General features: G+C 36.3%; 1 protein-coding gene across 1 annotated transcript in view; it reads right to left on the reverse strand.

The window, feature by feature from the left end:
- LOC114652453 (NACHT, LRR and PYD domains-containing protein 3-like) overlaps window positions 1-27,963 on the reverse strand; it is a 34,127-nt gene that overhangs the window by 5,241 nt on the left and 923 nt on the right. The window contains exons 2-7 of the mRNA XM_051927392.1: window positions 23,801-23,839; window positions 21,490-23,152; window positions 12,353-12,502; window positions 10,825-11,139; window positions 6,828-7,046; window positions 3,298-3,465 (exon numbers count right to left, since the gene is read on the reverse strand). Of these exons, the coding sequence (XP_051783352.1) occupies window positions 3,298-3,465; window positions 6,828-7,046; window positions 10,825-11,139; window positions 12,353-12,502; window positions 21,490-23,152; window positions 23,801-23,839 (2,554 nt within the window). The remainder of the gene's footprint in view (window positions 1-3,297; window positions 3,466-6,827; window positions 7,047-10,824; window positions 11,140-12,352; window positions 12,503-21,489; window positions 23,153-23,800; window positions 23,840-27,963) is intronic.

Consider the following 27,963-nt stretch of genomic DNA (forward strand, 5'->3'; position numbering starts at 1 on the left):
ACTTTGTTTTTTTGTAGTATGTAATTGTCTGTTCAAAATCTTTATTTTCCACCATTCATCATTGATCAGCAGTTAGTAACTATAATCCATTCTCTGCTTATAGTAATGATATCCAAAGACACATTATACCACTCCTGCTTTTGCCAGAATACTCCTTTAAACCAACTGAAGAAGAAAGAATTAGAATCAGAGTGTTACATTATTTTCTAAAAGTACGGTGGATTATTATATCCATCCATCCATCCATTTTCTAACCCGCTGAATCCGAACACAGGGTCACGGGGGTCTGCTGGAGCCAATCCCAGCCAACACAGGGCACAAAGCAGGAAACAATCCTGGGCAGGGTGCCAACCCACCACAGTGGATTATTATATACTAATACAAATCTGACGGATGTTTACTTTATTAATTCCAAAAGATTTTGTGTCCTGAGGTGCCAGACTAAAATAAAATGAAAGAGACAAACAGAATGTTTTGTTGGTCACTAGGCTGTAATCTTTCTTTCTTTCTTTCTTTCTTTCTTTCTTTCTTTCTTTCTTTCTTTCTTTCTTTCTTTCTTTCTTTCTTTCTTTCTTTCTTTCTTTCGTTCGTTATTATTCTCAGAAAATGCATATTACCTACACATGGTACCCCACCCCTGAAGGTGGCCACTTTCCCTCTTGCCAGCAAGCAGTTTAGTGGTTTCAACTGGAACTAAAAAAGCAAGTGAGCTTTGACAATGCAGCAGTCTAGTAGATCATCCTTCATGAAGCAACTGACAAAATAATATTATTGTATCAAAGCAGGGGTGTCCAACTCCGGTCTTGGTGGGCCATAATGGCTGCAGGTTTTCATTCTAACCCTTTTCCTAATCAACAACCAGTTTTCGCAGCTAATTAACACCTTTTCTTTTCATTTTAATTGCCCTGTTTGTAAGGATTTAGTCCTCTGAATTGATTTTTTCTTCATTAAATGGCAGCCAAACAGAAATGAGTTGTGAAATGAGCCAACAGATGACCAGCTAAATTGGACCGTCAAACTCCAGCCAATTTCACTCCAACCAATCTCTTAATGTGAAGCCAATCCTTGCTGTTAATTAAAGCCATTACTGAAAATTGTGGCTTGATGTTGCTCTCATTCTGCCATAGCAAACTGTTGATTTTCTGTTTTTTCTAAGATCTATTGGTGACCTGAAAAGACAACATGACTGAGACCATCACCTTTATTTATTTTCAGGTTAGCTGGTCATGTGGTTGCTTGTTTTGTGTCTCGTTATTGTTTGGCTGCTCATTAAGAAAAAAGAAACAACTAAGGGGCCTGTGTCAAGTCAAATAAAACTGAGGCAAAACAAGTGAATCAGCAGCAAAAAATGGCTCACTAATTAAGAAGATGGTTAGAATGAAAACCTGTAGCCACTGCGGCCCTCCAGGACTGGAGTTGGACACCCCTGTATTAAAGACTTACTGGTGTGGAAGAAAATAAGCCACAACATTTTAATTTAACAAAAGAAGGTATTTAATAGCATTAATTGTGAACCACAACTTTAAGTTCTGAATCCCAGTTAAAGCAGTCTGCAGTTTTTTTATCACTTGAAAATTCCCCCATCCCAAAAAACCTTGCTATTCCATCAATCAATGTCAACCGGCTAACTTCATAACTAACTGGTGACCCTTATATAGCAAACATTTATTAGTTTTATTGCTTACAGAGATCATGAATTATCTTATCAGTAACTGCCTGACCCTTGAAACCGAAGAAACTCATCCCTATTTCAGTTTTGCTTTTTTTATTATGGGGGTTTTGTTATTCTTCCCATCTCCCTTGCTAGTACTAGTACTGTGTTTTGTTGTATAATTTGATTTATCCTGGATCTTTTAGCCTACATGTTCTCTGATTGTTGGTGTTGTGCCTAGATAAAAAAGACAGCATAATTATTTTGTAGCAGGCCTGGAGATGGATGAAAAAACTGAATGTAATCAAGAAAGAAGTGGCGGTCAGAACCACAAACCCTGAAGAAAACAAAAGTTAATTGCAATATGAAAAGGTTTCACTTAGCAATCCAGAATGTTGGAAGCCTTTTGCAGTGCAATGCTGGCTGAAATACCAGCACGTTGAAGATATCAGACAATGTGACTTCAGATGCCTCGTACCCTACCAACAGGCTGTTGCATTATAGAAACATGGCTCACAATGGCAGCATTTATAAAAAAATAAAATAATAATAATAATACAATGATGTTGCAGGAATTAAAAAAGAAATTAACAGATTCATCAGAAATAATGCATTAAGCTAAGAAAAATGTTAACTAAATATTGCCATCTCTGAGTAGATGCTTCTAACTTGAATTACTGCCATCTGGTGTAGTAGTCATTAGGACTTTGTAAGACACTTGCTGCCACAACTTTTTTGCTTTGGCATTAGTTGATTACAACCATGATATTTGGCTTCCTTTTGTTCTTATTATTTGTGAGTTTTGCAGTCTTCTGATAAGATTTTTAATTTTGGATTAATTTAACGGTTCATTATTTTATGATATTGTTATTATTTACTATCCTGTTTTCCTGAATTCTGTATTTGTGTATATTGTTTAGTTTAAACTGTTCATTTGATTTAACAAAACTAAATAATTAAAAGTTCTGTTTGGGGAAATATTTTTGATGACTTTGGTGTTCCTTTTGGTGCAGATCATAACACATAACACGCCTTTCCTTCAGTAATTTTGTCTCGATTCTGATGCTACAATAACAATATCTAAAAATCAAAGTCACAGTTTTAGCAGTAATTACCAGAATAAACCATTCCTTAATTCTTTGGTTTATCCCTTATAGTCGATAAACACAAACCATAGCATTGCTCTTAAATTACTGTCAATTTGAAAGCAAGTTGCTATCAAGCTAGATCTTTTATTGGGTATTTTTGCTGCATTGTTTTGTCCCAAACTGAACTGTCAGCTCAGGTGGCTAGCTGGATAGCAATTCAGTTACCATCGTGATGGAAACGATTATGGAAAAAAAAAAAAAGTTAGACACTAACAACTAATAACTAATACATTTAAAATTGAAATAAACTCAGAATGTTTTCTAATAAGATCCTGACAGTAAGTCAACATATTAAGTAAAACAAATGTTCTTCAATCAAATCCTGGCATATGCATTCTGAAATGTATTATTAATTGTGAAATGAATAATATAATTTGTTGTTAAACTGATTTTTGCCCACATTTAATTACTATGACTAAAATCTGCTGAATTTAAAAACTCAGTAAAAGGAATGAATAAAACAGTGACTAATATACCTGTAGAAAGTAATCACCTTACCTCAACCTTTTAAGAGAAAAACCTTGATCATTCAGCATTCCAATTATGAGTTTCACTGTCTCCTCACAATAGGGACTACAGAGTGTAACATCTGCAAACCTGACTTTTGGAAAGAGCCTCCTGCATGTCTGTATTACCAGAGAGTCCGAGACTTCACAAAACCATAACCTGAAAGAGATGGGAAAGGAAAGTGTTATTTATAAGATCTATCTACCATATAACAAAATACTAAGGTCTGTGTGTCCAATCTCTGTCAGCAATCTGATTGGTTAGTTTGGCTTTACTGACATGACGAAAGTGGTGTGTGAGTGATAATGATGTTTGGTAATATTTGTCTTGATTTTTTTTTTTTTGCACATACTTTCAATGTGTTTTGACTATAAAATGTTGTTGTGCCCTTCTAGCAATGATGCCAGTTAAGAGACGTTCACACACAGGTACTGTGGCTAGTATATTATAACTTACAAATGAAAATTACGTTTTTTTATATATTTCTACATCAAGAGCACTTGCTCATTTTCACAAAAGAGTAGGAAAGGGGCTAATAAATCCCTTACTTATACTCCAACTCCTTAGCTACCTAGATTAAAAAGAAAAGACACCCAAGTTAAAAATTGCCTTTAACTGCATAGAAATCCCCTGATTTCAAAACTTTTATAATAAAGAATGAGGTCAGTCACCCCTCTGAATAAAGTAAAATAATATATTATATTTCTGGAATACTCCCCATTCCATCCATAAAAGCCCAGCAACACAGCAGTAAAATGCTAACTAAATAATATATTCCGAACAGTAATGTTACTTTTAGGTGAATTTAACCAAATATTCAACCGACACAATTGGACTGGACATTGCTATAGTTAGTGCATGTTTCATATTTGACATCTGAACAATACTGGAATAACTTGGAATTATGTATTGAAAAACGTCCTATTAGTTGTTTTTCAAACATCTCAAAGTTTTCACTAATGAAATGCATTATTGTCACAAAGGGTCAGTTGGAGATGGTACAGTACTAGCTGTGGATAAAGGTCGGACTAAGTAGTATGGTACTAACAGGAGATGATGGTCAGGTCTAAGTGCTGTTGCAGTGAACAGTGGAACAAAATCAATGCCAAGTTTAAGTATTAATAGTATTGCTAGTGTTGTTGTTTCGTGTTTCTCCTCGTTTTGCTCAGCTAGCCATCTGATTGGCTGTTAATGGCGGCATACCGACAATTAATGACTTGCAGCTGCACATTCCTCTCGCTTTAAAGGGTCAGAGAACAGGGAAAGAGTACATCCTCATATAAATTTAATAAAAATAATTACACTTGTTAAGCTACATTAGATTATTGTCACTATTGTCGACCATGTGAAAAGGACATGAAATCTATGGAAAGTACATTGAAAGCAAAGATGACAAAAGTTATACATTAGTACAATCGCATGTGAAATTTAATTGTCTCATGTAACTCATGGGTGGATGATGATCTACTGTCAAAATGACCTGGAGTGCTGCCCTGGCCTATGTGAGTAAAATGTAATGCAGATGTTGTACCAAAAACATCATCCCTTCAGCATTATGAGCATGTGTGTCATCCAAGCCAAGAGGTATTATTTTAACTTTCTTCAGGTAAATATGTAAGTGTTATTCATTCATTCTGTCATATCATTAGTAGAGTCTATAGTGATTGTAAGATCTCATTTATTTATATTTTGCATGTTACTGCATGAACATTAGGTAATATTATTGACTGCAGCTGCAACAGGATTATATGATGGTGATATAACCTCTGTCTTAATGATCCACAGAGAATGGAGGCTCAGAATCACCAACTCACCTGTAGAATATGCCCTAGAAATGTCACTCCTAACGAAAAGTAATTGTGTTGCAGCTACAGCCGTGATATTTCTAACATCTCACCCTCTCTCAATAGTACCAGCATTTTTCTGTTTCAGCAGTACTTCATGTTATTCCACATAATAAACTTTGCGGTTACTCGTAGATTACATAGCTGCCCCTCGATCTAATGTGTGAGTGACTATTGCCCTACATCTGCGAAGAAGACCACGACCCAGCTACTTTTATTTTTATATGTGATGTTTATAGAGTGTAAATATATGTGTAATGCCCAGGAGCCTGTGGGGTTTTTAATCTTTTAATTTTATAACTTGTTTTCTCAATTATGGAGATAATACAGAAGAGTTAATACTTGTCATTTATTATGCACCCAACTTTTCTTAATAAACAAATTAAATGGGCACCCACTTTTTTTCTTTTTCTCTCTTTTTATTGTCTGGTATGTCCCTACATGCACTACCTTCCATAACTTGATCTATGACTACATCTGTCCACTATCATAAGCATACACACATGACAATGATAAATTTATTTATTAGAGAAAAACATGGCACTACATTGTCAGAGACAATGAAAAAAAAAAACTAACAGGCTCTCTTATTGTCCTGGAAAGAGAGATTAAAAACAGATGTTCTACATTAAACCTGCAAAAGCTTACATTGCTCAGCTGACCCTTTGAATGAACATCACCTACCGACTTTAGCTAAACCCTTAAGAGAATAAACCACCACAGTATCAAAACAAAGAAACAGTAGACAAAGGGACCAAAATATACATGTCTAAGGAAGTTAAATATTGCAAAAACAAAGTTGAAAAAGAAGGAAAATAGCTAGAAAGTTGCAAGAAATGTCCAAGTGATGGAGTCTGGAAATTCCCAAATTGATCAGAAGAGCTGAGAATTTGAAGCACATCTCCAAGCTTTAAATAGGCCAGGAATAGTGAGCTCTCACAGGACAAAGCATGTTTGTGATGTCATGTTAAGAAGGAATGGCTGCCTTGAATTCCAGTAACAATAGGAGACTACAAGAAAATAATACTCTAAAGCAAAACAGATCTCAAAAATATTTCGCATCATTTGTTATACAGAAAGTATTTTGCAACAATCTTTTATCAAAACACAACAGTACATAAGCATTTGTGTGTTGCATGGTGGTGCAGTAAGCTGTGTGACTACCTCATAAATTCAGCATTCTGGGTTTGAATCTCACGCTCATATTGTATGGTGCTGATTTTTTAAGAGTGCATAGATTAGCCCCCATGTACTAAAATAAATGAACTGCAATATGAAGTTGACCCTAAACATACCGGTAAATCCACCAAGGAATGGCTGAAAGAAAGAAACAAATGGAGGGTTCTGGAATGAATACGTCAAAGCCTGTATCTGAATCCCGTCAAAATACCATGGGGGACTTGAAATGGGCTGTGCACACAATACCAAGTCAAGCATCACACAGCTGAAAGAGTTCTGTATGGAGGAATGGGAAGAAAACTTTCTCCCAGTCAATGTTATGATTTAAACAAGCTTGTAAAAAATATCAGATTACTGAAATTAAGTCTTCATTAATGAGGATAGCCTAAATGTTTCACTGTCTTAATATTTCTGCCAGGCCAATAAACTTGTTTTTTATTTTGTCCAGAATTCAAATAAATCTTCAGGATATAAAATAGTAAAAAATGTGAACTAAACCTGGATTCATTGTTATTCTTTGGTACATCTTCAGAAAAGCTAAATGACTCGTATTCTCTTTTTTCGTTGTTCAGATATGTGTGTTCAATCTTATGTGTTTCAGTGAGAAATTCAACACTCTTATTAGGATGTTCAAGGATGATTTCCATTGTAGGCATAAGAAATTCTGTGCAATAAACAACTTCCACCACCTTTTCAAAGTAGGTCTCAGTAGGTAGCCTGAAAAGAAACAAGAACAAATACATGAAGTCAAATGAGAGAAATGCAAGAAACTAGCTACATACATTCATACAGCAAAATCATATTTTTATAAATTTATATGTCTAAAATTAGTGTAAAATTATTGCTTATTTGTACTGGTTTTAAATGACAATCTGGTTAGGCCATGGTGGTATTAAAGGATAGGTTTGATATTTTTTCCAAGTCAAAGTTACTCACAATTTTGGTATGCATTAAAATAATTTTCCACATGAAATTCTATTCTACAGTGCAGCATTTGTTATAAATTTTTAAAAATAACTAGTCTGCTCTTGCATTTTATAACTGAGCTAATGTGTACCTGTTTGCAATGTAAAAAACACCTTAAAATTTACCAGATACATCCTTTTTAAAATAGCAAAGGTTTCGATTTAAGAAAATATGTCTTGCGGATTTCTGATACATTATTGTGACAACAACAGTAAACTGAAAGTAACACACTTTATCACAGATTCTTGGCACTATTTTCTCAAGGTAAGGATACGTTTCTTGCATGCTCATCTGCTTGCAGTGGATGTTTTGTGTGGAATTATGACAACCTCACCTTTGGCATACTATTTTTTGCTTATTATGCTACTTTTGTTTCTGCAGTTCTGTTTCTTCAGCAGTTATGTTGTGCTATGTCTTATAAGAACAACAGGTATGTGCTCATATCATATGATTATTTTTTTCTTAAACGACACCTACTTTTCACCCATTACATTCAATGTTGTTATTTTACACAGCTTATGGAGAAAGATTCATACCAAGTGGCAACGTACTGAAAAGAGCACATAAAACCTTTATTGTATTTTGTACAAATAACAACAAATTTGAACTAAACTGATTACACTGATTTTTTTAACAAAAGCCTTAGATTTTTGAAGTGCATTTCACACTTTTTGTAGCATGTCATGCCCATGCACAATAAAAACCACACTCAGACACTAAAAAAGGCAGAGTGTGTGACAGAGCACAACGATGGTGAAAGATTGAAGCACCACAAACTAATTACTGACTTTTATAACACATGCTGAGAACATGATAGTAAAATAACTAAGTTAAGTTTCTGAGTGAGTAAACTCATTGATACCAGTCAATCTGTAAATACACAGGAAGAATATGCAGACTCCATGTAGAACCTGGCAATGTGAGAAAGGAATGACAGCTCTGCGCTATTCTGCCTATGCTAAATTATCTGTTCTAAACTTACTAATCTCCAACCTGATTAGAACTAAATGTAGGCCTATAATGTCTGTTTGGTTCTTGTTACTTGATTGCATACTATTTATGTGCTCAGTATTTCTCTAGGTAGACCACTGAAGCAGACATATGCATTATCAATCCAGCAGTAGCAAGCGGAATGTTTGAGAAATAATTAAATAAGTTTCTGTAAAATGAAATAAATAAATGAAACTTATTCAGTTATTATTGTACAGTTTTCTACAGAACAGAGACAGAGACTCACATGTAAATTTATTAAATACCTGACCTATAACCCCTTTAATGAGAAGGATGCTTTTAATTTTCCTGCAGCTTGGGACATTTTGCAATTAGATGGCTGATTGTGCATAGAAGAAACAAAGACCAAATGGTGTATGGTGTTGTTCTTCTGAGCTGATGCTTGTTTTCCCAATTTTTATTGGGTCTTTCCGTTTATTACCCAGGATGATTTGACTTTTTAACTAATTAAAATGGAAAAGACCTTGTACTTTTCCTTTCTAAACTCATCTCCTTACATCTGGTTGCAATTTTTTGCACTAAACTAGCACATTGTCAAGAATTTTCCCGAAGTAATACTTTATCAGCTCATCTTTAATCTCATCAGAACCACTACAAAACAAAAGTAGCTAAAGGAATATTATCCAAGTTCAAATTAGGCAGTCAGAATCTCAGATATAATTATGAAATTACCAACTACTGACTTCCTTATCCGTATTTACTAATGTGCACATTCCGTCAGGTTGATCAAATAGTACGATAAAATCTTTGAAGAAATTTTCTAAGTTGAATAAGATGAATATTTATTGCCGTAAACAGCAAATGCATATTCAAAGCAGCAAAAACAAATAAAGGCTATTTTAGCACGATTAGTTGCATAAGTGCAAGGCTTCTGAACAAATATCAGCTTGTTCTGATTAATGAAGCCTCAAAATGTATTCAGGTCTCTAAAATAACACTCTGTGTATAGATTGTATGGCTCAATAATAGTACAGTAGTATTGGGAGCTTGTTTTAGTGTATTGACTTTATTCAGCAGGTGCTGCACAGTAGCAGTTAAATTATTGACCCGCTCCTTTAAAATGTCTCTTGCTCCTCATGGTGACAAGTGATCTCAGCAATAAAATGAATTACTTCAGGGTTGCTCATGATCCTTCTGTATTATTATGATATGCAGAATGTCAAGGATTATTATGAGCATTAGACAACCATGAGGTGACTGAGAAATCATGGTCAAACAGATAAGCAAGGGTCAGAATATGGGAGAAGCTAAAATGAAAATGAGTGACCAGAATCAAAGAGCAAAACAAAAAAATTAAGAAGAGTCGTTACCGAAACACAATCTACTATCGCTAAGATCTACTTGGAAACAAAGCTAACTGTCGCTGTGAAGATCAGGTTTTCCATGCATCGAGAGATAAGTGCAAATACTGCCATATTTCTATTATAGCTTCCAGTATGTCATCAGAGTGATAATTAAAGTCATGTGACCTTCAAAATGGTGTTGAATAAAATAAACATAACTCAGATGCTAACAAATGTAACTTTTAAATTACAAAGCAAAACACTGAAATAATAACAGAAATTGAATTCTTGTGATTAAAACCCCCATAATAGACAAAAATACATGTATAAACAAAAGTTAATACTACAGTTCTAGGCTGTTAACTGTTGTTACCTAAGAATATTTGAGATCTTCCATCACCCATGCCTCTATCACAACAATTTCACCATTCTTGTTTAGTGACAGATTACCTGCATTAAAGTCTTTCGGCCTATGAGTCAGAACACCTGAGTCTTGTCTCATAAAAAATTCACTAGATAAAGAACTTTACCCGTGGCGACATATAATTCATTACATCATATATCATTTTGAAACAGACAATCTCTGTAATAGTATGAACAAAGGTTGGCAATGGATATAGAGGAAACACAAAAAAGATTAGAGGAAGTTACTCCCTAATATAATCTACAACTTCCTTTGCCCCAAGGTCATGGATTGGACTCTTCAGCCATCTCAGGTCACATATATGATGTTGACAGATGTTATGCTGATTTCAAGTGTCATTAGAAAACAGAGAACTGAACAGAGTCAGATTTAGGTTAACTCAGGCAATGTTGTATTATCATCAATTGATTCTGAGGTGGTTAAGTATCCTACTTTAGATGACCACTCAGGAGGTGTTTTTAACCAGAGTTTAAGAGCACAATCATGCAGGGAGGTTGTGCCATATATCCTGTAGGCAGACTCTGCAATATTATACAATTAGGAAATGTTTAGTCAAGATTGAGAACTTAAAGAGGTTGTTAAATAATTCCTCTTTTTTAAAGGACTTGTGACTTTCATGTTTGGGGGGATTTTAATTTCTCATTGTCCGAATCAGTCAAAGTCACCTATTCCATATTAACATACAGCTACATTGGTAACAAGGTATGTAAAATATATAACTACTAATCTGCGATATATTTTCCTTTAATTGTTCCCTACACATTGGATTTTCATTTCATCATATTAAATCATATAAATTGTAAAATCCAACCTTGTCTCAGTGTCATTCAATTCATCATCAAGAGAAAAGTCAGACTCATTTTCTCTTTTCTTCACATCCAGTTCTCCATAGCAGTATTCCTGTGAAGTAAGGCTTTCACTGAGATATTCAATCGATTCTTCAGTAAATTCCGTTACAACCAGCTGTCCGTAGTTGTACTCCTGTGGAGTTAGGTTTTCACTGAGATACTCAATAGATTCTTCAGTAAATTCTGTCACACATGGCTCTCCATAGTTGTTTTCCTGTGGAGTGAGGTTTTCACCGAGACTTTCAATCGATTCTTCAGTAAGACTCTCATGAAGTACCCTGGGAAGTGAAAACAACAGTTAAAATTAGGTGTATGAGTAAAGTATTGATGATAATTAATACAGAATGTAGGAAGGGTTAAGAAATAATAGATGAAGGTTAACTGAGTACTGGCAAAATATTAAAAAAATCTTAGAAGCATAATGTTGTGTTTCTTTTTTTTGCTGCATGGTATAAACCACTCAAAGTCCTCACTTTTTGTGGAGCCTTCTGATATCATGTTAAACGAAGACATAAAGTATTTCTATGCAATATATTAAAAAATGTATTGAAGCATTACAGTAGGACATAAACAAAATTGTGATTTAGGCAGAAATATGGCTAGTTATGTTTAATATTAAAAATGTAAGGTCGTAAATAAAACTAAAAAAATTAAGTTTAATTACAGGAAAAAAAAAAATTTTTTTTAACTATATAGGGAATCACTGAGATTGATGCAAACTGTAATTGTAATATCTGACTTTAAAAAGGACAAACTGAAACATAAAGAAACTACTTAAATGAATACTCAACCCAATAATGTGTATTTACTTTTTTATCTGTTATTTACTCCATATTGTTTGTAGTGATAGCTGATGTCATGTTTTTCTAGATAATGGAAATAATAAAGGCATCTGTAGGGGCCAAAGTTGAACAAACAGTAAAAATATAAAAACGTCCATGAAAAAAATCTCAATTTGCTTGTTTCGCATAATCCATACATTAGCTATTCTATCACATGCCAAACACATGTATTTTTGCTAGAACATTTTTTAAAAACCACTTCCAGAAAATTCTCTCATGAACGGCTAGGCAGCATGCTCAAGCAAGAGCGATCGTTTGAATTGAAGGCTCGCTTTCCACCATATGCAGCAAACCTCCACCATCTGTTATGGAAAACTTTTCATAGCCAATTAGGATTCTGCCTGCTCCCCCATAACACAGCAATCAACGTTAGTCCCTGTGGAATATTTACCATTTTCATGAGGACGTATATCACCTTTTAGTGGTACAATTTTTGTTTGGATTCATGTTTTTGCTGAAAAAATATATTTGTCTTTTATCTCTCATGCTGTTTTGTGCAGGCAGCCACTCCCCACCCAGGTCTTTCAGTGCACAATATAAACATGAAGATGGGTAGTACGTGTTTTTTATAGAAGTTGACAAACCTTTAAATTTAAGAAGTACAGATTGATATTCATGAAAATATTAGAGAAAATAAATTGGAATTCACCTGGACTCAGGAGCTTCTACTGAGGATTCAAGTGAAACAAAGAACAGGTTTTTTAATTCCCATATGCTTAGTTGTATGTCCTGATGCTGTGAAGTAAGATTTTCACAAAGGTTTTCCAGTGTCTCCTCAGTAAGCTTTTCTGAATGCAACCTGGGACAAAAAAATGGTTAAAATTATAACATTAAGGAGAAAAACACACTACTCTCACACCCTACTATTAAAGATGTAACCATTAATCACTTCCCCAAACAACTGCATGCCAAAAAAAACTTCAAAATTAGTACTTTAGATTAGAATTGTGAAATTTTGTAACCACCACACATGCAAACTTTCTACAAACATACCATTGCCATGATAGCCTTATCTCACTGCTGAATTTTAATTTGCCAAAGCTATTGCTAGTTCAATTCCAAACTGCAATAACTATTCCATCTTTACATCCTCTGTAAGTTTTTGGTTTGGCGCAACCACTGTTGATAACAAGGCCAAATATCATGGAAACATTTGGACAACAGAGATGATAATGGGCTGTGAGTTGCCCACAATCCCAAATCTATATAACTTCAGGTGAAGGAAGAGCTCCAGCATGATACTCACCAACTATGGAAAAACCTAGTATGTCACACCTTTGAAGTTTTTGGCAAATTGCAAAAATGATGTCCCCCATATACATTTAATTATTTATTTATTTACATTTAATTTAATATACATGTAATTATCGATTGCTAGATTTCATTTTTCCTGAGCTTCATGTACACAATATTGCTTTTACAATGAATCAACAACATCTGCCATTTAAATCACACAGTCACAGCATTTAAATCATGTGATTGTAGTCCGACATGGTGGTCTTTCCTCATTGGTCAGTGGAGTTGCTCGATTTTTTTCTTATAGTATGTAAAATACCATGTACATACTAGCTTTGTCCGTTGTGCTATGACCGGAATGAAGACATTTTTGGCCATTACCACTAACTCATAACATTGGGAAAGACCTAGTAACTCCAAAAACTAAAAAAACTCAATTCTCCATTGCACGTGAGGATTACTGCTGACCATTCTCATCCTGGCCATCACATCTTTCAAGCTCTTCCTTCTCGGAAATGTTACAAGACATTGACACTTAAAGTAACACTAAATAAAATGTTATAGGCACTAAAGAGAAGCCCAGAATGATTATAAATGAGAAAAAAAAGACTATGAGGTGATTCGAAGGGGCAAGGCATTAAATTAGACAGAGAAATGAAAAGGTCAAAAGCTGAGACAACGTTCTAAACTTTTAAAAGGTCTTAAATTGCTAACTAATGCTAGAATATATTAACAGAGATTGTATTGGTATAAAAATAAACCCTATGAATATTTTAATGTTCAAAACTAACAATACTGAACTGCCTTTTAAACAATATATATGAAATAAGAAAATGGATTTCAAATACAAGTTAAAATGCGCCTTATGTGCACTGATTAACCTGCCAGCAATAAGGACACCGGGTGGCACGGTGGCGCAGTGGTAGCGCTGTTGCCTTGCAGTAAGGAGACCAGGGTTCGCTTCCCGGGTCCTCCCTGCATGTTCTTCCTGTGTCTGCGTGGGTTTCCTCCCACAGTCCAAAGACATGCAGGTTAGGTGCTTTGGCTGTCCTAAATTGTCCCTAGTGGGTGGGTGTGTGTGCCCTGTGGGTTTGTTTCCTGTGTTGGCTGGGATTGGCTCCAGCAGACACCTCTGACCCTGTAGTTAGGATATAGTGGGTTGGATAATGGATGGATGGACACCTAAGTAAACAGCCAACAATAAGAAAACCTGCACCTCTTCACTTTATTTGAACAGAGCCTCCTTAAGCTTTTTAACTATGGAATCTTTAATCCCATGTTAAATACACTCTGTGTATATTTTTTAATTTGATTTCAAATTCTGTATTTACTAGCTTGAACCTTGTATCTTTTAGATCATTATTTTAGAATATTAAACAAATTGTTAATTTATTAGACCTGGGGTAATTAGGATTGGAATGGACAAACAGTCTGACAAAGGAAAACACTGATTGCTTACTCTTGTAATTCGACATTAAATTAGGCCTTTAGGTTTGGGTGCATGCTGGGTACAACAGAAGGCAGAGAAGAGCAGGACAGAGGGAAAAACAAGGAGAACAGAGAAGGATAAGAGCTCAAAGAAATTGACAAGGACTGAAGAACAATCTTAAGCAGATCAGCACCCAGACTTTAAAAGACTCATCCTTCATCACCTTTACTTTTCTACATAAATATTTTAGTAAGATTCTTTTTCAAATCAATTTCCTATCCTTTTAAGACTCTTTTCAAATACGTTTTCTGCTTTTGCTACCATTGGTTTTACTGTGTTTTTATTAATTTTGCCTTTAGGCCTGGGAAAGTTGACTCATTAATTTTTGCGATTAATGTGGCCTGTGTAATAAGTTAAAAACTATTGTCGCATCAAGGGTCGACAATGGGGGTGAGCGTGTTAGGCAGTGTTTTTTTTTTTTTTATTAAAAAACAATAATATAAAAAAGTTAAGTGTGTACCTAAACAATTACATACACATCCTGTACTGTATTTAAATTTTACCTTTACAATTTTCTGAAATAAAATTTTCATTTAATGGTTTAACATGGGAAGCACAGTGGCACACTGGTAGCGCTGCTGCCTCGCAGTAAGGGTATCCTCCCACAGTCCAAAGACATGCAGGTTAGGTGCATTGGCCATCCTAAATTGTCCCTAGTGTGTGCTTGGTGTGTGTGTGTGTGTGTGTGTGTGTGTGTGCCCTGCCGTGGGCTGGCACCCTGCCTTGGTTTGTTCCTGCCTTGCACCTTGTGTTGAGCCCCGTGACCCTGTGTTAGGATATAGCGGGTTGGAAAATGACTGACTGACTGGTTTAACATTTCATATTACACGGTTTACAGCAATACTCCACATGTCAGTACTTAGCACTAGTGTTTATTTTCTTCATTTATACATACTGATGTAAATACTGGGGAGTGGGAGGAAAAGGAGTGGGGACCGGGTTTATGGCAAACCTGGTGGAATGATAGAGAAAAGTTGCAAAGGTGAAAATTAAGCCCTCTCTCTTTTTTATTCATTTCATGTTTCTGTAAGAAGATTGGATCAATGTCATATCAAGTGCTAAATTTGAGTGGCACTAAAACCAAAATACGTCTCTAGTACCTCAGTGTTTAAACCGCCAGTCTTCGAGGTTGCTTACAGTGATGACGACTGCCCAGATATGATCATATAATTCTATGAAACAGAAGTATGATGATTATCCCTACCCATGATTCAAGTTTGCAGTATCTTCACTAATTTATGCAAAAAATTCAACATAACCATCCAAGTAATACATATTGTTAGTTTTTAAGCAAGATAGTAGCTAATGGGATATTTTTTTGTGTGCCAGGAGCAAAGGTGTTGGTAGAGCAATGTTTTCGAACTATTTTTCTGCAGTGGCACATTTTTGTAATCCAAAAAATCGTAACAATTCTATCAGCCACAAAAAACATTAAATCTATACACTTGCTAAACTGCCCATGGGGAGGGCACTGTGGAGGGGTTAGACAGCAAAAAAAAGCAGTTTGGAGGTTGGCATTCACAGACACAGCACTTTCAATCATTGATGATAAATTAAGGATAGTAATTTGTGGAGTTTTAACACAAGTTTCAAAGTATTCCCATTTAAGAGATTCTTATTCTTTCGATTAAAATAGTCCTTAATAGTGCATTCAAAGTCAACAGCTGTTTAGACTGTTTTTAATTTTGACATGTCTGTGTCTGATTTGCTATACCAATTTGAGAATTAATTTCATTGGCTTCATTTTCTTATTGCTTTCTTTTCAACTTGCTTTTGAGGAAGGCATTCAGACTCAGGCTATACTTGCTCAAGTAATAGGTTCAAGCTCATTGTTTATGTTTAAATTATGCCATTAATTTGTTAAAGTCCTTTGTGTTGATGTTACATTAATTTTGCAATTCAGTATGTATTTACTTCATGATTTATTTATTAATTTTATAAGCAGATGTTTTAATGTTAGATGCAATTAATTTTTTTAATTGATTCACAGCACTAGTTGTTTTATAATAGAATTAATTTTATAGTGTTTGATTGGGTCAAGGTTTATTGTTAAGAGCATCTGGTGTGGGTGTTTGCTATATTCCCACAGGAGTTAGCAGCTAAGAAGAGACATCTTCAAAAGAAAGCAGCGCGGTAAACGGGCAACTGCTTTGGTGACTGGCACAGGTGTAGCTCAGGTCTGAACAACTGTTTGGTCTGCTTGTGCAGAGCTAGCAAGTCTCTTTGCTTGATGCAGCTTTCCACATACAGGTAAGATTGCACATGTGGGATGCTATAAAGCAGCTATATTAAGGCAAAATTCCACAACAATACAAAAGTTTTATATACCAAGGGATATTGAACATGCTCATTGCCACCATATGTTTACACCAGAAAGTACGATGATGTTACAGCCTGTAACAAGCATAGTAATGTGTAGTAATGAGAGAATTGGGGCACCCAATATAAAGTCACAGTGATAAAACAAATAATTTAGAATCAAAACACAACTGTGAAATGAAAACAAAACTGCTATCTACGTGTACCGAAATCCCAGGAAAAATTACTAAGTGACCAACAGGAATTTATTATGTTCAAGAAAAATAAAACATTGCCACACACGTACGCATGGCAAGCAGTCAAAAGGCTCGAGACCAGGGGGTGGCGGAGTGCACTAATCCTTTCTCTTTTTCTCCTGCAGACCAGTCACGGGAAATTCTGACTGCCCCGATGATGTCACTTCGGATCCGACCCTGATGACGTCACTTCCGGTTCAGGTCTAAAAGACCTTACTTCCAGTTCTGGCCCCAGTGACCTCATTTCCTCTGCCAGACTTTAAAATGGCCATTTTGTACACATACATCAGTTCTGACTTGAACTCAGTTTTGAAATTTGTTTTCTTTGCTTTTCCAGCGACCAATTCTACAATATATGAGGTGGCTACCCCAAACCTTTTTGTGGTTTTTTGTCCTTTGTTCTGACAACATATATAATATTATAACAAAAAATAATGTTCCCCAACTGAATCATATTAACCATTGCTTATAAAGCAGTTCCATTCCATTTAATTTGTATTGTAACTATTTAACAAAATAGTTTCATAACTGTTCTAATTTAGTCCCTACTGGAATCATACTATATCGAATAGATTTTTAAGTACAACTGAAAACTTATAAAATTTCTAAACAAATAAAGTATCTATGAAATTTAGGATTTTTTTTTGTTTTGTATAAAAGAACCCTCCATTACAGCTGCAAGCAATGTTATTGAACAATGGTCCCCAGATGTAAATTCCTGTCTCTCTTCTCCAGCCTGCACTTGCATGTTCTTCATCCCACAAAAATCCTCACCTACTGCTGTTATTGTTTTTTTGTGGAGAAATTTTTTATTGAAGTACAAAGCAAACACTTTAACACTAGAATCCCTAAAGCCTATGAAAAAACGTATAATTCCGGCCCACCTTAAATTCCTTCACACCACTCCATCAGCATCTTTTGTTTTGTAAATGTGTGGATAAGTACAAGCAGCAAGCAGCCTGCTATCCCATCCCCAACCTTGACGAAGCTCAACTCAGGCAAAAAGTTCTCCCAGCTGAAGGCTCCTTATCTGCTTTTGAGGTACCTGGCAGGGACGTTCTTAGGCATATGCGAACTACACATCTGCGTAGGGCCCCGACCCGGCCTCGACTTACAATTTTTTTTTTGTTGTTGTCGGGCTGTGGGCCTGGGGCCCCTGTCATGCTCCTGGCACTGTAGCCGTCTGTGCCAGTCCTAGGAAATTCAGTTCAGTGCATCTCTTAGTCTCATTAACAATGGTAATTTATTATCCAAATTTCAATCTTCACCTACTGTAAATCCCTAATAATATTGTCATGCCATCGTAACTTTGCCAAATGCACTATAGCAAACAATTTTAGAGATTCGTTTCAGATTCATTCAGAGAGATCCCCATAAAATCATGAAATATCCCTATATTACCGGCCTTTACAAGGTCCAGAACAAAATGAATATTTTACCACTCTGCAAACACTCACGCGTACATGTGGGCCTACTGGTCATCTAAGACCTTTTCTGGACATTTTATTAGAACACCTTCCTGAGCTCGGGGGGGGGGGGGACTATGCGCCCCTGGACCCCCCCCCCCCCCCCCCACATCCGGGGCCTGCACATTTCTGAACCGCGTAGGGCCCCCAAATTGCTAAGAATGGCCCTGTGCCTGAAGCTGTACAGGGTAAATAATCCAGTATATCATTATTTGGATCACATGCATTTCATGTGTGTTCCGTGTCTACAAAGATCTGGTTAAGTGTAGGATGAAAGGAAATGTGAGAAATGCAAAAAATGCTGAATACATACCTAAAGCAGAAACTTTTTCCATGTTATACTAATAACGACTTTAGTCCAAATATCAAATAAACACATACGCTTCTATTCAAGAATACTGTATAAACAAAGAAAAAAAAACATTTGATTTACATGTTGCTGTTAATGAATTATAAAACCAAGCTCAATCGACAGAAAGTTGATACGCATTCTTGGATGGTGCAGAGGTAAGAATGGCTGTCTTATAACCAAAAGGTTGCCGGTTTGAGACCCAGCTCTCCATGTTTTGAGTAGTGAGCTGCTATTATTATTATTATTACTATAATATAATAAAAACATACATTTGATTTGAGTCTGTAACACCCAGTATAAATTTTGGCTACTTGCAAAAGCACTTTTTTTTTATTATTCAGTTTTATTCTCTCAGTGACCTTCACGTGGTACAACGAACTTGCCTCTCCCTGTCTGATGGTATTTATCTCCATTATTTTCACAACAGCAGTGATGACCACAGTTGGTACTGTGGTTGATGCCTGCTCAGAACTATGGGTTCAAAGATATGATGTCCCGTGACCGCTATTAGACTGGACAAAGGCAGGACCATAACAACAGACAGATTCTTCACTGTGCTTACGCTGGCTAATAGACTGTTGCACCGCAGCGCAACTCTGCTTGGCACCATAAAGTAAAATGGGACTTACACTTGCAGCTTAAGTCACTTCAGTACACGAGCAATTCGCTACGCTAGTATTTAGATCGGGCAGTGTCATGCTGACGGTGTATGTAGAAATCCAACAATTTCAATATAGTGATCGATTTTGCCTTTAAGCACTGATAAAGCAGTTGGCCGTGTAATGATCAGCACAGAAGCCTGGGGCATGATTTTTCTTGTTAATAAGAATTTCACTGCACTTTCATCTCTTGCATTAACTTCACTGAAAGCAAGTTCATCAAGTTCATCAAAAATGAATAAAATACGTTCTGGATTCAACAATATTTCTTCCAAAGCTTCTTCCAAAATTGGAGAACACTTGATTATCAGTTCTTGGAGACTTTCATGATCACTTATTCTCAATTCTCTGCAGCAGAGGTGGAACACAAAATAAAATCTGTCTTGGAAAAGTTCACCTGAGGCCCAGTTGAGCATGATTTTATGAACTGTGGACGTCTTTCCGATACCTGCTGGTCCCTGAATGACCACAGTTCTTGGTTCCCTTTTATGTTAACATGAACTATGTGTTCAAAGATATGATGTCCCGTGACCGCTATTAGACTGGGACAAAGGCAGGACCATAACAACAGACAGATTCTTCACTGCGCTTACGCTGGCTAATAGACTGTTGCACCCCAGCGCAACTCTGCTTGGCACCATAAAGTAAAATGGGACTTACACTTGCAGCTAAAGTCACTTCAGTATACGAGCAATTCGCTACGCTAGTATTTAGATTGGGCAGTGTCATGCTGAAGGTGTATGTGCCCAAAGTGAAAAAGTCTGTCTGCATTTTCAATACCATGCAACTTAACGTGGAGTACAAACAAGATCAAAAAAATATGAACAACAAAAATATCAGACTCATTACAAAGATCAAAGTTTACAAAGCAGTTGTACTAACCAGTTTTCTTTATAGCTGTGAGACCCGGGCACTCTAGAAAAAGCATGTGAAACAGCCTGAACGTTTTCACATAAGGTTCCAGTGGTCAACCATGTGCAGTGCCTGTTTTATCTTGTTGAGACCCTAAACCAAATAAAGGTTGGAAGCCCATTACTAACAAGTTACACTAAAAGGTTTCACAAAGGCTGTTGGCCCTTGGAGTAACCACTGTGATCAAAAATGTGGGGGGGAGTCCTACTTAGAGTATGTAGAGAAAAGAAGCAGGGTGCACTTTCCTTCTACAGAGCCTGATCATCATTTGTCCACGTTCACTTCCATATCTTCCATTACAGGGTTAGTAGATGCCCCCCAACCCCATTGGCTGAGGAGCCCTATGCATTTTCATTTTTTCACTTATGCCTTGGACAAGCTATGATCATGGGCATCAAATGGCAAGACAGAGAAACAACCCTGGAATTCCTTGACAGAACAGACCTAGTCGGCATTGAGACCATAATGTGAACAGGTCATATCATAAGGATGGACAACTCTCTCATGCCATGTAAAATCTTATATGTAGAACTTTCATGGACCTCAAAAGATCAGATTAAAGACTACCTGAAGCAGACTGGCATGCCCTCGGAGAACTGGAGACTTGTGCACAAGACGAGATTGGCTTGTCCACCTCGACAAAAATGTCTACCCTATCTTTGAGAACAAGTGAGATAAAAATGTTTAAACTGTCACAGAATGCAGGAAAGCAGCATCAGTAGTAGCTATACCACAATATCGCCCTTCCTGTACACCTATTGTGTGGCTTTAAGATAGGACTTATTAGCCACCAACAGACCGATAGGAAATGACACATTGGAAAACATCATTAATGATGGACACCTAAGAAAGACATTATTAACTATATAATATTTTCCTGTGTTTACTGTTTGTATTTTGCTCTCTTAATTAATAAAAAGATTAATCAGTATAACAGCCACATCCTGGAGTTGTTGGAAAAAATTAAGCAATAACTGCCAAAAACTGAGCATGGAGTTTGAACCCAAACTGCAGGATCCTAGAAGCAACAGTATTAACCACAGTGGCTATGCAGAATTAATGTAATGTTTAAGATAATAGTATTCACTGCAATAGGTTTAAAAAGAAAAAAACTTACTTGATAGATAGACATTTAGGAAGAATCTCACAGAGAATCTTCACTGCCACATCATCCAGATTGCATCGATACACATCAAGGTTTTGTACACATTCGCTGCACTCGATACAGTATTTAATCACAGTGCAGTCAACTCTATTCAAAAGACATCCAGAAAGGTCAATCCAAGGAATCTCCTTCATGGCTTGAGTAGCGAATTCTGCATCCTGCATCTCATATAAGCAGTACAAGAGCTGCAGTAAAAAATGATTGCTTGCTTGGTCCGAAGTCTTTGGGTACGTTTCTCTGTACCATGTTATAGCTCTTGAGAACCAGCTTTGCAAAGTTGTTTTCTCAATGCTTAATGAAATAATGTTTAAGTCTTCGATGATTTCCTGTGATGTTTCATTAGCCAGGCCAAAAAGAAAGCGCACCACGTGTATGAGATTCCCTTGTTCAAGGCTGAGAGAGTCATTTAGCAGTTTCTCAGTCTCTTCGTTGGAGGCTTGGGAAGCACAATAAAGTGCAGCAAGCAACTCCTGAATACTTAAATGCAGGAAATGGTACATAGCTTTCACACGCAAGTGCCTCTTAAAAAGAGTTTTGCTGAAAAATGTGGATTCACTACCAGTAGTTGTGATAAAAAACTTACTGAGCTCATCTTCTTTGAACATAGTTTTCTTCTCACAGATCCCATGATAAGACAGTCTGCAGACATTCTGAAGAAAGTCTGAATTTCCCGAAACATTGAAGTGATGTTCCAGCAATGTATTTATAAAATGAAGCAAAATCTGTGAGGCATTTGTCACATTTTTCAGAAGATCTTCTCTGTCTTCTTCATTTTCTTTCATCATTGAACAGATAATCCAGCAGACCATTGGCACAAAGCACATGGAGAGAACTACACTGTTTCCTTTAATAACGTTAAATGCACTAAGAGCTTTCTCTTGGTCTTTAAAACTTTTTAAAAAGTAATCCATTATTCCATCCTCTAGAAATCCAACAATTTCGATATAGCGATCGATTTTGCCTTTAAGCACTGATAAAGCAGTTGGCCGTGTAGTGATCAGCACAGAAGCCTGGGGCATGATTTTTCTTGTTAATAAGAATTTCACTGCACTTTCATCTCTTGCATTAACTTCACTGAAAGCAAGTTCATCAAGTCCATCAAAAATGAATAAAATACGTTCTGGATTCAACAATATTTCTTCCAAAGCTTCTTCCAAAATTGAAGAACACTTGATTATCAGTTCTTGGAGACTTTCATGATCACTTATTCTCAATTCTCTGCAGCAGAGGTGGAACACAAAATCAAATCTGTCTTGGAAAAGTTCACCTGAGGCCCAGTCGAGCATGATTTTATGAACTGTGAACGTCTTTCCGATACCTGCTGGTCCCTGAATGACCACAGTTCTTGGTTCCCTTTTATCATCATCATTTTCAATTATAGAAAAGATTTCATTAATAGTAATATTGTATTTTCTGTGCTTTTCCATTAGACTCACCAAGTCATCTCCTCTTGCTTTGAGTTCCTCTTCCTTTTCATCTAACTTTTGCCGTTTTTTAATGAAAGTTAGACTGGTGTACTGAGAGTTAAACTCGACTCTTTCTTCTGGTAGGAAAGTATCCCTGTGAATGTGTTCATATTTTCTTTTTATTTCTTCTCTATACTCTTTTATGTAATCTGTAAAATTAAAGTATAAATACCAGTTAGTGAACTGGTCCACACAATAACCATCATGGGATATATTCTCTTAAATGTTTCAGAATGTACTAAATGCATTTGGGGGGATTGGTGTTACTAGCTACATATATTTGTCACCTTGCACTTGTATTGGCCACTTTTTTGTCATGTGTACATTTGTCATGCTATCTAAATAAATAACACATATTTAAGGAATATTATGAAAATAAAAATTGGATTGTAATGAAAATTATTTTATAATTAAAGAATTCAACAAAATAGAAATACCATAAATCCAGGAATCACATAATGTATTGATAAACAAAATAAACCGTTTCTGCTTTTGTAGGCATTGGATTCTGTACATCCAAATCTATAGAAAATTGAAAAGCTGCCAGACTAGTCTCTATAAAATAATTCTCATGAGTGTATTCAATGTTTAATTTGTAAGAAATGCACATTAGAAAGTCCCCACCACTCTCTTCCAAAGCTAACTTGTGAGCTGGGCCTACCCAAGCCATTCCTGCTAGGAAATGTCTTCCATTTACAGCACTCTTTTTCTCGTTTTATTCCAGTATGTCTTCTGGCTTTGCTAAAAGCAATCAATAACCCTCACACTACTTTAGCAGAATTGAATGAATTACGTACCACCTCTCCTTCCCGTAGTTTTAGTGGTAGTGCATGCATCTAAAAGAAAGATGAAAACATCAAAGTTACACATTGTAGTATTTGAAAAAGAAATTTGAACTTGCCCACCCAAGGACAGTCAATTTATATGTGGGAAGCAAGTAAATTTTATATTGATTACTTAATTATTTCAAGGTAACTGAGACCGACAGTAGGAATACAGTAATACAGTTTATTAATTAGCACAATGATTATAGAAGTATGATAAATGCATATATATATATATATATATATATATATATATATATATATATATATATATATATATATATGTATATACACGCAGTATATTGACATATAAGACTGTACCCAGACAGACTAAACAGACAAACAAATAACATAGGCTGAATGTTTATTGGCATTTAGAGTTCTACTTTATCTTGGAACAGATAACTAGTTTTACAATACCAAGTCTTTATGGATGATGTCCAATGTTGTGGGGAGCTGTTGCTTTGTTGTTTCTCCAGGTTCAAGTGGAGGATTCTTATTGCATTGGAGTGCACTACAGTGGAACCTCGGTTCACGAACGTCTCGGCACACGTACAAATCAGTTCACGACCAAAAAGTTTGCCAATCTTTTGCCTCGGTTCACGACCACACACTCGGTATACGAACAAGCCAGTTTCCCTTTTGGTTTGTACATCCCTGTGCATTTCCTGTACAGCGAGCAAGAGAGAGAGCGAGAGAGCGCAACACACACACACACACACACAGAGGCAGTGCGAGAGAGAGAGAGAGGTGAGCACACACACAGGCAGCACGAGAGAGAGAGCTGGATACATAAGATAGGAAGGCAGTTAAAGAATGCACTGGGCTTGATTTTGTTTTCACTTCTGTTTACAGCGATCGATTTGTAGTGTGCATTGTTGCAATGTTACTTTTCTTGGTGGTTTATTAAATTACGGATTTTTTCATATGTTCAATTTTTTCCCTGTGTTTAAAACTCATTAAAAAAAAAGTGTTTTTAGCCAGCAGTTGGTAGTGCTATAGCGTGAACTATTGCAGTGTTAGTTTTCTCTGTTGTTCAAGGTTTTCTCAGTGTTATTCAATGTTTTTACATTTAGTTTACTATTACGCTGTGCATTCTATGGTTTAATTAACTATATTTGTGCTTAAAAACTTAAAAAATATATATATTTACATACAGTTCGCATGGTCTAGAACGGATTAATTGTATTTACATACAGTCCTATGGGGGAAATAGCTTCGGTTCACGACCAAATCGGTTTATGACCAGAGTTTTGGAACGAATTATGGTCGTGAACCGAGGTTCCACTGTATTTCTCTTTACTGCATGATCCTTTATTTGTGGTGTTCTGTGATGGTGCTTTCTCAGCTTGCTTTCCGGTGTTTGGCTCTTTGCTTGCCATATGCAACTTAGGGAAAAGCATTACTCTTTCTGGTATAACAGTTTAGATGCTGAAGTTCCCTTCTTGAAATGATGTCTGCTTTTCAGCCTTCAGACTGGTTCACTATTTAGCTTAGCAAACTGGATCTCAACTCTCAGGTTCACAAAGAGAACAGTTTGTCAGATTCAGCTCTCAAAGAGAGTGGCTCATAACTCTAGTTTTAGAAAGCAGGTTTCAGAAAGTAATTTTTGCATATTTCCCCCCTCTCTGAGACAATCCCAGAGAAGGTAACTTGAGAGAGTCCAGCAAATATTACAGAGAGCTTCTTCAGGATGGTGCAAAGAGTTTTAAAGGAATGTCTAACTTCTCGTAATTAGATTAAAATCACTTCCAATAACAAAATCAGTGTCTTCTAACAGCATTTTTTCACTTAAGAAATATAGCAAAAGTTAGATCTCTTATAACTTTGCAAGATGCTGAGAAATTAGTTCACGGTTTTGTTTTTAGTTAACTAGATTACTGTAACACACTCCTCTCAGGACTTCCCAAAAAAGACATAAATCGATTGCAACTAGTGCAGAATGCAGCAGCCAGAATCTTAACTAGGAAATGAAAATTCGAGCACATTTCTCCAGTTTTGATGTCACTACACTGGTTACCTGTGTCATTCAGAATTGACTTTAAAAGACTGCTTATGGTTTACAAAGCCTTAAATAAATTCACTCCATCCTATATTTCAGAATGCCTTTCACCTTACACTCCAAATCGTAACTTTAGCTCTCCAAATAAGTGTCTGCTTATAATTCCAAGAGCTAAACTTAAAAGAAGTGGTGAGGCGGCCTTCTGCTGTTATGCACCTAAAATCTGGAATAGCCTGCCAATAAGAATTCGCCAGGCTGATACGGTGGAGAAGTTTAAAAATCTGCTAAAAACTCATTACTTTAACATGGCTTTCTCATAACTTCATTTTAATTTAATCCTGATGCTCTGCATATTCAATTAATTATCATTACTATTCCTGGTGGCTCCAAAATCTGTACTAATCCCTACTTTCTCTTCTGTTTTGTTTCTGGTTTTCTGTGGTAGCGACCTGTGCCACCATCACCTAATCAGGGCACCATGCAGTCCATACATTGATGGATTAAAGGCCAGAAATCCACATGACCATCATCATCATCAAGTTCTTCCATGTGAACCCTGAATACCATGAGGACTGATTGAGGTCATTTATGTTAGGTAGAATGCCCAGAGGGGGCTGGGTGGTCTCGTGGCCTTGGAACCCCTGCAGATTTTTTTTTCTCCAGCTGTCTGGAGTTTTTTTTTTTTTCTGTCCTCCCTGGCCATCGGACCTTACTTTTATTTTATGGTAATTAGTACTGTATTGCCTAGTTTTATTCTTATATTTTGTCTTTTTACCCTTTCTTCATTCTGTAAAGCACTTTGAGCTACGTCACTTGTATGAAAATGTGCTATAGAAATAAATATTGTTGTTGTTGTTCTAACAGGTGAGTTATTCTGCCCATCCTAGTTGTCATCCCTTGAATTATAACCCTTTGTTCTTGGTTGAGTTCATCTCATGTGTTCTGGGTCCTTTGAGGAGATACCTGTGTAATTTTGTTTTACACCTTTGTTTTAAGATGAAGTCCAGTGAGATCCTGGTACAAGAAGGGGTTCAGTCACTTAGTGTGGAATGTAAATGGGGGAAGGCACAGCTGGAGGCCTGCATCTGTGTTAAATCTGATTTCTTAACAGGCCTGGAGTGCTACTAAAGCCTAGCAGAATGGGCACTGTCCACTTTGTCCTACACAGTAAAGATAACTACATTAAACAGTGAGATGCTGCAAGTAATTCAGAACATGTCTAAGGTGTCATTCAATTTGAACCTATTTTAATGAATTAATGCATTTCTCTAAAAACCTTCCAGTAATTCTGTGAATGCCTCAGTTTTGTAAGGGATCTTTTCATTTGCTGCTTCTTTAGTGACTCAGAACACAATGCTAATGGTCACTTGAGTAACTCTATCTTGATTATATTATGTTAAAGAGGATGGAAAAGTGAAAAAGTCACCTTTGTCTTGTGATCATGCACAAACACAAATGTGAATATCTCTCTTACTCTTTTTCATGATAACTGGCTTAATATAAGTCTAAAAGAATCAAGCAACAGACCTGTGATTGGAGGAGCAGCACTAATTATTAGTTGTGCTCTAGCATTATGCCTTGTTAGTCTAGTGATTACCTAACTGTTTAGGTTTTAATGTATTTGTGTCTAATGTTTTTGGATTTTTGCATTCGCCCATCTTTTGAATTCTGTTTTTTAACTAGTACTTCTGATACTCCTAGATGGGACTGGTTTACTCCAGCTTGTTGTTTACTTTAAGGCTGCGTCTTGGTGACAGTACACAAACAGGGTGAAAGCTGACAGAGAGAGAGATCAGCTGAGGTTGTCCTACTCTCATACTATAAATAGATTGCTTCTGAGCCAGATCTTGCTTGTTCGCAAATGACCACCAGCTGCTCATCATAGTGAAATATTTTTGAACTTTTACGTTTTATGGTGAGAGTCCACAGAAATTAACTTGGTAATGAGGGTAGGATTTGCACTGTGGTGGAGTTTAGTGGTGATGCTGTACAGAAAAGATGGGGCTGACACAGAGAGAGACATCAGCTAATGTCATCTGGAAGCAGTCCACTTACAGTGTTCAGAAACTATTTGTGCAGCCTGACTAATGGAGTTACTTACCTTTAGCTCATGCTACTTAGAGATTGTCTCCGA

Source organism: Erpetoichthys calabaricus, chromosome 5 (genome assembly GCF_900747795.2).
Source record: "Erpetoichthys calabaricus chromosome 5, fErpCal1.3, whole genome shotgun sequence".
NCBI lineage: Eukaryota > Metazoa > Chordata > Cladistia > Polypteriformes > Polypteridae > Erpetoichthys > Erpetoichthys calabaricus.